Raw genomic sequence first — 9,881 nt, 5'->3', positions numbered from 1 at the left:
ACGTGTTGCAAAATTCTGCGTGAGTTGTATTGTCCGGGGCATCTTCATGGTTTGACATGGTTTCCGTCTCAGTTTTTTGAATTCTTTGGTTATCCGGCAATGGTGGGCCTATAAACCCAGCCGACATTTCGTTTAATTTCTCTATGTTATGATTGCATGAATAGAAATCGATGCACATGTCTTTCCTCTCTACATATTTTCTTCGTCCTCCGTTTAATTTCTCTGTATTCTCCTCTCTGCGTATATTCGTCCCCCTTCGTTTTATCTCTATTTGTTATGTATGCATGAATAGAAATCAATACGTATATCTTTCCTCTCTACATATTTTCGTCCTCCTAATTTATGTGTTTTGTTTCCTCTCTACATATATTCGTCCCCCTTCGTTTAATTTCTCTGTGTATGTTTGCATGAATAGAAATCAATAAATATGTATTTCCTCTCTACATGTTTTCTCCCATCTATTCTCTTTGAAGTGAAAGGCTGTCTTAAATATTTTCTTTTGTTGTACCCGGTTATGTGAATCCACTATCTGAGTAGAAAGCTGTGTTTGAATTTATTCCTTTGATGGACCCGCATTTGGGAATCCTCTCTGTTTAGACTTTCTGACGCGGAAAGCTAAACTGGTGCTATCACTTCTTGTCGATTTGGAGAAAATTTCTTTGTCTTGCGTACTACATGCGAAGCCGATTTCAACGCATGTTCATCCTGTGAGCACAAGTGCTAAGGAGATTAATCTTTTCATAATATTAGCTAGTGACACACAGATAACATTATTTCATACAAAGAAAGGCGGCCTTATACTTGATTAACTCAATTATGGGGTGTTAAGTAATCGTTGATATTTGAGTTAAGCAAATTTATTGAACCTTGAGTGTAGAAAAAAAAAAAAAGCTAGTTATGAGCAAGGGTTGTCTCGACAGGGAACACATAATAATAATTTGGCGCATTCTTAAATGTTAACTAGTGAACTAGAAGAAACATTTTATAAAATAAGAAATATGGTGAGATGAGAAGCTCATAAGAAAGAATAAATACATGTGATAATTAATGTATATAATTATTTATAAAAATGGAATGAGTGGGCATGGTGATTAATGATGTAGGGTCATATGAATAAAATTTTATGGATAGATGCAGATGGAAGGATGAATATAGCTGGGCGCTTGTTGAGCAAAAATAAAACAACGTCGCGTAAGGAGACTCACTGAGGATCAAGGGGATTGGTGATAGTGAGAGTGCCTCTCCACGTCTCTTTCACCTTCTAACTTAGATAAAAATATGGACACCAATAACACTTGATGATCTCAAAATCACTCTTTTCACGGCTTACAAATGTAAGAGCAATTCTAAGCTATTTTTTACATAGATACAGGGGTTTATTTAGAGATTAGAAGATACGAACAGACAGATGAGAGAAAGATGAACTTCCCTAGAGATGAGAGAGATGTACTTTAAAAAAACATTACATAGAGGACACTATGATCATTGGGAAGGTTGTCTATAGTAAAAGCTACACAATGGGAATACATATTTATACAGATAGATCTAGGAGATCGTTAGAATTTTCCCAATCCATGTGCATAAAAATCATGGCGAAAATTGTTTGGGATGGTAAATCCGAGAGAAGGTCTTATATTGATGAGACATGGAGTTGAGATTTCCAAGGAGCATTCAACAAATACTCTTATAAAGAGAGCGTGAAAATGAAAAGATCCATTTGCACCATGATGATTGGGTTCATCATCTACGCTATCATATGTACAACTCCAGATATGGACTATGCTCTAAGAGTTATAAGAACACTAGAATAAGGTCACAATTATTATAAAGTTCTGAAGGAATAATGATATAATTTTAGTTTTTGGAGAAGATTCAAAACTTAGGGCTGAACATATATGAGAATCAAAACTACGTTTTGGCTTCCTCTTTTCAATATTTGGAGGTAAAGCCCATTGGAAGAGGTTACAAGTAGACAAACTCCAAACTCAATGACATAAGCTAAGTACATTGGTACATATCCCAATTGATGATATCATTGAAGAGGACCTGCGACAACTAGTGTTGGAGTAATTTATTTGATCTTAGACCCCATCTCATTTTTTGTGACACCAATGGTACTTTTACTCAAGAGAAAGAACCATGGTCTCATGCTGAGACATTTTTTCTTGATTAGGTAGATCAATAATGGAGGAGAGATCATGATGGGAAGAGTTCCATCAACCAACTGCATAGTAGATTCATAGAGGACGCCACTATGGCCAAGACTGAGGATCCATTTTGATTAGTATTTCTTTTGCTGCACAAATCATGTTTGGATTATTGGTCATGGCCAAGAAACACAACAGGTGGAGCATTTATTTGTCAATGTTGAGAGTGGTAAGTTAATTGATCAGAGGCTCTACTTGTTGGCTGAGAAGTCCATGCTGCTCATTCACACTCATCTTGACATTATTTACAATCAATGTTTTGAGCTAGTTTGGATATGCTACTTAGAAGCCTCATCTTCGAACAACAAGAATTTTTGCATCACCCCCCAAAAGATCAAGGGACATGTCCTCTCTTTTGACGGCGCAAAATCTTTCAATTAAGAATTTTCATAGATGCATCTTAAGGGATATTGACCACCCCAGGGAAAGTGAATACTTTCTAGTGGCAGATTAAGCAGCAACCAGCATTAAGCACTTCTCCTAAGTAACTTGATAACTGGGCAGATTAATCAACAACCTGCATTAAGCATTTCTTGTTAGTAACTTGATAGCTTGGCAGATTAAGCAGCAACCCACATTAAGCACTTATTGGTGGTAACTTGATAACTTGGAAGATTAAGCAACGACCGGCATTAAGCACTTCTTGTTAGTAACTTGATAAATTTGAAGATTAGGCAATAACCAGCATTAATCACTTCTTGTTAATAACTTGATAATTTTGAAGATTAAGCAACAACCGGCATTAAGCACTTCTTGTTAGTAACTTGATAATTTTGAAGATTAAGCAACCACCAGCATCAGTCACTTCTTGTTAGTAACTTGATAATTTTGAAGATTAAGCAACAACCAGCATTATTCACTTCTTGTTAGTAACTTGATAACTTGGCAGATCAAGTGTAAAGTTAGAATTTTGGGGTTGGCCCATGGCTTAGGTTCAGGCTTAGGTTTACAAAGAAAACAGTGACTGACCCAAATCACTGCACACTAATATATTCTCATACTAAACATGTCGTTTTGGCCCCTATCAGACTATTTAATTTCTTTTGTACCCCTCTGCTTTCAACTTTTTTCCTCGCAAACCAGAGCAAAATGGCAATGGAGGGGCTGAGGTAGACGAGCGAGAGCGAAATAGAGAGGGGAAGAGATGGGATCGGGATCGTTAATCAAGCTGGTGATCACGAACTTCGACATCCTTGCTGGGTACGTGATATCTATCGAAGAAATCCGTCGGAGAAATAGTTTTGGGGTTTTATCTTGTTTCCTCTGTTTTGCTTCCGGATAGTCTATTAATATCGCTATATCTGTATGATCTCTTCGAAACTTGTCCCTCTTTGATGTTTCTCAATGTATTTGAACCAACTGTTGGTGTTTCTTCGTCGAGAACGATTGCATAGATCAATCCTCACCTGGCATAGAGCTCGCAGGTTCATGCTTCTACCATTTTTAATAAAATTTTGAGATAAACTATGCGGATTTTGATAAGAAAATGGAGCTTCATGTGGGTTTTGTTGCGGAATCCAGCTATAACCTAGTGTGAAAAATCCAGCAAAAGATGAATTTCGCTTTTGCAAACTTCATTCGTGCTGATTTTTTTTATGAATTTTGTTGTTTTTCCTAACCCTGTTCGTGTAATCCGCAGGCCAGTGATATCTTTGGTGTACCCTTTGTAAGTTGCAATCTCTTGGAACAATATTTTTAGATTCTCGGAAGAAATAATGTCCAACTTAACATTTCTCTATTGTTGTCAGATATGCTTCCGTCAGAGCAATTGAGACAAGATCTCGTGCTGATGATCAGCAGTGGCTAACTTACTGGGTTCTCTACTCCTTTATCACTCTCTTCGAGCTCACATTTTCAAAGTTCATCGAATTGTGAGTGTTTCCCCCTTCATTAAACACAGTTTTTTAATATCTCTTTAATTATCAACTGTATCAATTCCATAATGGTTTTTTATGGTGTTGAAGAACAACATCATGCTTAAAGATGAAAAGTAGCACCCTTGCTATAAGCTATAGCTTTTAGCACAATTGGTAAGCGCTTGAATCTAACATGGTATCAGAGTCAGGTTTCAGGTTCAAACCTAGAAGTCTAGTGCAGGGACGCGGGAGGGTCGATTTTTTCGTCCTGGAACAAAAAAATCGTCCCGTCCAAAGATACTGATGAATTTCAGGACGAAAATTCGTCCCGGGGACCACCAGACGGGAAGATTTTCGTCCCATGGGACGAAAAAACTGTCTGTCCGGAGGTCTCGGACGTTGGACGGACGAATCTGGACGGAAACCTCAGACGGTTGAGATGTAGCCACGTGGCCTCGCAATGACAATTTGCATCAAAGTCTCTGTTTTTTTTACATGCGGGCAAACGGATGCCGCTCAGAAATAATTGTACATATGGCCCTTCGCATTCTCTCCTCTCTGTAATTCCCTAAAAAACTTAGAAAAATCTATATTAATATATTAAAATATATGATGGGTTTTTTTGTCCGGGACAAGGGACGGAATGAAAGTTCTTCCCGGGAGGTCTGGAAGGGATGTTTTTCTAACCATCTCAAATTTTCGGACCAAAATTCGTCCCGTCCTTCGTCCCTGCACTGAATCCGGACGTCGGACGGGATGGAATTCGTCCTGTCCTGTCCATCGTCCACGTCCGGGACGATCCAGAACTATACCTAGAAGCAACACCTGCACGCTTGGGCCGTAAATAGGCCAAAGGCAGGTGGTGTGGGGGAGTGTTGAAGAACAACATTCTGCTTAAAGATGAAACATATCACACTTGCTATCAACTATAGCACAGTTGATAAGTGCCTGAATCTAACAAACGGTGTTCTCGCAGGCTTCCCTTCTGGTCTTATGCCAAATTAACCCTAAATTGCTGGCTGGTGTTGCCCTACTTCAGTGGAGCGGCATACTTCTATGAGCATTATGTGAGGCCTGTTTTAGTGACCCGGTATATAAGTTTCTTGAATCTACCTGGCGAAAGAGATTCAAGCAAGAGATCAGATGATATCATGCTCGCTGCTGAGAAGTTTATGAGAGAAAATGGGCCTGAGGCCCTGGAGAAGTTAATTAGCAAGGTTAGCCCCACTTTGCTAAAATAGTGGAAATTATGTTAATACCTCATTATCTGTTTTTAATACAGTTTTTTTTTTCAGTCTCAAACTGAGAAGAGCTCCGCCAAGTTCATCGGCCGCCGGTCTAACATTCTGGATGAGGTGCATTATGAGAGGGAGACCGGTTCGAAGAGCGGATACCATCCAATATTTGATGATGATTATAGATTTTGAGCCACTTCTCATTGGAATTTTGTGGGTTTGGACGGTTTTAGTCCCTCAACTGATTGATGATCATCATCTCTGACAACTATCTTCTCATGTACTTGTGCATAATTATATATAAATATCTTTTCCTTGGAACTGGGTCCTCTTATTTTTGCAGGATTAGTAAGAAAAGACGTTGTTTAACAATGGAAATTTTCTTGTATCCCAGATGTTTATGAAGTGGAGGTGGCTATAATATTTCCTCACCCGCTGAATCGCATCCATTTTTTAAATTATTTTTTAAAATTGAAAGAAATAAATCCATTTTAAGCTTCCTCTTAATTAGCCTTACCATCGTCTGCGAGGGATACATAAATCTCTGGGCATACGTAGCTGCACAATTATGCATCTTACAATGAACCGGTCTTTAAATATATCCTTTAATTATTTGCCATCAATCTCTCCATACTAATTATTGGATTACAATGTGAATCTCTCCTTCTGTTCCTTCACTGGTTTTGCAAGGGAGTTCATCAGTACATATTTTATCTCATTACAGTAATGTTATTGTGATTGAAAGTGGGATCCAATCCTGGGGCACATGAAAACCCCTAATAGGTTTATCCCATTACATTCATTTTATCTCATTACATGCATTTTTCAACTCCAATGTGAATCTCTACATTCTGTTCATCACCAGATCATATTTTATCTCATTACATTCATCTCATTGTGAATGTAAGTGGGATCCAATCCTGGGGGCACATGAAAACCCCTAATTGGTTACCTAAGCCAGTTTTCAATCACCAAAGATATTCAGCAATATAATTACAACAAACAGTGAGTAAAACTGTAAAAAGAATCCAAAAATAGTCAACCAGAATACCAAAGACAAAGATCTCAAAAAAGATAGCTAAATAATACTAAAACTTGATGAATCTTCAAACTAGGAGATCAAAAAGGGGTGGGAAATGGGGAAAGGTCCATCGCTCATTCCTCGTCTTCGTCGTCGTCGCCGCCGGCAGCCTTCTTGGCGGCAGCCTTGGCGTTCTTTCGCTTCACCCTGCCGGGGCGGCCGCCTCCGAAGGGGCTGGTCAGAGAGAAGTCGATGTGCTTCTGTGAGTCTACCCTCACCATAAACGAGGGGATGTTCACAACCTGCCTTCCCACCCTGCATAATTTGAGTGGAATTGATAAACAATTCAATAGTAGTTAGATAATGACCAGTTTATAATCATGTTTCAATAAACTGGGAGTAGAAGATTGTTTAAGGAAGTTTTTAGACTCCAATATTGTTGATTTCCGCAGCATGAATCTAAAAACATGTGCGATACATTGAAAAGAGAACACTGGAAATAATTGACAAAAAATGACCAACTGAGTCAAATAAAAATAGTTTGACGCAAAAGAATTTTTTTCCGTACAGTAAGTAGACCGGGAATTGAATAGTGTTGGACGAAATTTTCACTTCATAACTACTAGAAAGTAGACATGGAATCACTTCGAATGAATAAAAAGAGTCTGTATCATACTCTAAATCACGAAAGGGGGATTGGAATTGAAACCAATAGAAATTCTTTAACCTAAGAGACTGAAGAGTAAGAAACCTGTTGAGTAAATAAAAGATTTCCAAATAAATCGAAAAACTAATAGAGTAAATCAAAAATGAAAGAATGTTGAGCAAGGTTTCTTAGATCTTTATTAGGCAAATTGTAGAGAAGGAATCTTCTACACGAATATTAGAAAGATTTATGGAGCAATTTGATGGTTGGAAAAAATAAAATGGATTAAATAATTGAAATTCATCATAAAACGCACAAAGTTGATTCATAGACAAACCAAAATTCTTAAAACTCTAACGTCAGAAGAAAGTTCTGTACATTAATCCAGATCCTAAAACATTGACAATACAAAAATTGGCCAACATAAACAAAATATGAGGTGTAAATAGGAAATTGGAACGCAATGAAACACACGAAAATAGGACATTGTTGTTAGAACAGCAAGACTTAAAATAAATTTGTGCGACAATCTTTAAAAGTTTTTTAGACAATCACAAAAAAGGTATTTGGGATGAACCTGATGTGACGCTGCCTGATGAGGACACGAGCATGGTGGATAGACTTGGCCATTCCAGACTTGAACACAAGAGTCTGAAGCCTCCTCTCCAGAAAGTGCTCAGGCGTGAGAGCGAGCACGTAATCGAGCTTGTTCTGGCTCTCATCCAGAAGACCATATCGGTTCATCCGTCGAAGAAGAGCCTCGCCCTCGAAGATTCGCTTCTCATCCTTCTCGTCGAGCTTAAGCAGCTCCTTGGCAGCGTTACGGATTCGGCTCAAGGCGTACTGCACCCTCCAGAGCTCTCTCTTGCACCTGAGTCCGTACTCCCCAACGAGCTTCAATTCCTGATCCAGACGCTCCTTCTCGTATGGACGACGAGGCTTCTTGAATGTTTTTCCATCTGGAAAGAGGAAATTCTAAACATGGATAATTGAATCCCACTGGGCATTAATAGATCTTAACTCAACATTTGATGAATCATGTTTTTTTAACACTAGACTATTTTTTCCTCTCAAATTATGCATCTTTGATACCACCCATAAATCTATATTCCTTCCTACTACCATGGTCTATTTCGGGGGCGAAATCCAAACATCAGCGTTATTTGGGAAACTGAAAATTATTATAATTACATTTTAATACTTCAAGGAATCAGAACCCGATATATTCTATATGCATTCGTCTGATTTATCCCAGTAAACGCTGGACATGACTTATTGGCACGGCCAAATAAGAGCGATTAACAGAACTGCACGACGCATTGATGGCCACTGATTAGGCAATCGAGATCCTTCAAGATTAAAACGCTTAGAAGAAACTTGGGAGCAATCGGGGCAGGAGAAAGGGCTCGAGAAAGGCGAATCTTAACTACGAAACGAGAAGGAAAGAATCGAAAAAAAAAAAAACTACGGAACTATGAAGCGGAGAAAAACTTTGTAACAGGAAAGCGATGTTAAGATCGAGATGGAAGGCAGAAGTAGAGGACTTACAGTTTCTGTAGAACGAGACGTTCACCATGGTAGCCGCCTCCGAGCACTACCTCTGTCTCTCTCCCTCCCTCTCTCCTTACGCCGATTCCGAAGGCAACAGCATCGAAGATCGAAACCCTAGCGCCCTATTTATATCTAACCCGTCAGAGGCTGTTCCAAGTCCGGACCCGTTATCTCTTATCGGATCACCACTGTTTTCTAATCCTTTAATTTGATACATATTTTAGCCCCTATTGAATATTTTAGCTATTCCTTGGAATACTAATAATACTTATAGTACTATACTATAACAGCCAAGGAAAAGTGTATTTTATTCTACCTGCATCGATTAACTTGACTTTTTAAAGGTGATAGGATATGTAATTTTGATGGATGGCATCAATGGCACTTCATGTGATGGAATGATAATGCCTACATGCCAACCAAACTTCCATAAATTGTTTAATCTCATTCAATAAATTATGTTCATTATTACTCGTGTAAGATGCTTATAATGATGTCCTATAACAAATGCAATTATTAGTGAATTTTTTCAACACATATATTAAATATTTATACTCACAAATATTTGAGAAGGACATCAAAAGATCAATATAAAATATCACTATCTACTCCCACTCATGTATGATGAGTGTGGTCGATTCCATAATCATTAGTGCAGAGGCACTGAGGAGAGAGGGGGTGCTCTTTAGAATAAAGAGTTCACCATGTAGATAAACAATTGTATTTTGGCTTTGAAGTTTGAGTCCCTAGTGAGGGAACTGTAAAATACCTTTGAGTCCCTTGTACCAACAAGTCCATATAAGTTTATTGAGTAGTGAAGATGGTATAGTCTGCCTCGATATAAGAGGAAACCAAATCCACGAAGAGGAGGTAATGCAATAATTAGGCATAGTGCTGGAAATATCAAAGAAAGGGTTCTCTAGTGGTTTCCTAATGCATAAATCTTAACTACATTGAATGATTAGAGTTTGATATTTTATCATGCACTATGTTATTCCAAGAGTGTCGCATGGATTAAGGATTATGTATACATAGTAAACATGTTATAGAAAGGTTCAATGAAAAGCTAATAAACTCATTTATACCTTCTGGTAGCTTGGCACCTCGTATGATTGTAGCTCAACCCATAAATTCATAATTACTTATTATATATGTTGAATATACTTAATTTATTTGGTTCACTAAAATATGGTTATTTCGCTTATGGAGTCATTCACTAGATGAGTACACAACTCTAGAGGGTCGCACACACATTATTGATTAGATATTGGAGGATATATCCAATGAATATGGTTTCCCCTAAAGGTAATAGTTAAATATAGGTGTACAAAAACTCATTTTTAGAAACACCAGTTTAAGTTTCTC

The 9,881-nt window shown here is 38.0% G+C and overlaps 2 protein-coding genes across 2 annotated transcripts; one reads left to right on the top strand and one right to left on the bottom strand.

Moving 5' to 3' along the window:
• The first annotated feature begins 3,269 nt into the window (after nucleotides 1-3,269).
• Nucleotides 3,270-5,619, top strand: LOC144704856 (HVA22-like protein a). Its single transcript, XM_078577416.1, has 5 exons — nucleotides 3,270-3,407; nucleotides 3,847-3,873; nucleotides 3,956-4,078; nucleotides 5,040-5,280; nucleotides 5,359-5,619. Exons 1-5 carry the CDS (start codon nucleotides 3,352-3,354, stop codon nucleotides 5,488-5,490), a joined length of 579 nt encoding a protein of 192 aa, XP_078433542.1. The 5' UTR covers nucleotides 3,270-3,351; the 3' UTR covers nucleotides 5,491-5,619.
• Nucleotides 5,620-6,363: 744 nt separating this feature from the next.
• Nucleotides 6,364-8,644, bottom strand: LOC144704445 (small ribosomal subunit protein uS4y-like). Its single transcript, XM_078576864.1, has 3 exons — nucleotides 8,514-8,644; nucleotides 7,543-7,924; nucleotides 6,364-6,634 (listed from the first exon to the last, which is right to left on the bottom strand). The coding sequence occupies exons 1-3, from the start codon at nucleotides 8,539-8,541 to the stop codon at nucleotides 6,454-6,456; spliced, it is 591 nt and encodes a 196-aa protein (XP_078432990.1). The 5' UTR covers nucleotides 8,542-8,644; the 3' UTR covers nucleotides 6,364-6,453.
• Between the last annotated feature and the right edge of the window lie 1,237 nt (nucleotides 8,645-9,881).

Source organism: Wolffia australiana, chromosome 6, assembly GCF_029677425.1.
Source record: "Wolffia australiana isolate 7733 chromosome 6, ASM2967742v1".
NCBI classification, from domain to species: domain Eukaryota; kingdom Viridiplantae; phylum Streptophyta; class Magnoliopsida; order Alismatales; family Araceae; genus Wolffia; species Wolffia australiana.
The sequence above is the reverse complement of the archived record's forward strand: the minus strand, read 5'-3'. Positions and strand labels throughout refer to the sequence as shown.

Coding starts and splice junctions, on each gene's coding strand:
- LOC144704856 (XM_078577416.1), top strand. CDS start 3,352: ATGGGATCGGGATCGTTAATCAAGCTGGTGATCACGAACTTCGACATC. Junction 3,874..3,955: donor ATATCTTTGGTGTACCCTTT/GTAAGTTGCAAT, acceptor TATTGTTGTCAG/ATATGCTTCCGTCAGAGCAA. Junction 4,079..5,039: donor TTTTCAAAGTTCATCGAATT/GTGAGTGTTTCC, acceptor GTGTTCTCGCAG/GCTTCCCTTCTGGTCTTATG.
- LOC144704445 (XM_078576864.1), bottom strand. CDS start 8,541: ATGGTGAACGTCTCGTTCTACAGAAACT. Junction 7,925..8,513: donor CGTCTCGTTCTACAGAAACT/GTAAGTCCTCTA, acceptor TCCTCTTTCCAG/ATGGAAAAACATTCAAGAAG. Junction 6,635..7,542: donor ATCAGGCAGCGTCACATCAG/GTTCATCCCAAA, acceptor CAAATTATGCAG/GGTGGGAAGGCAGGTTGTGA.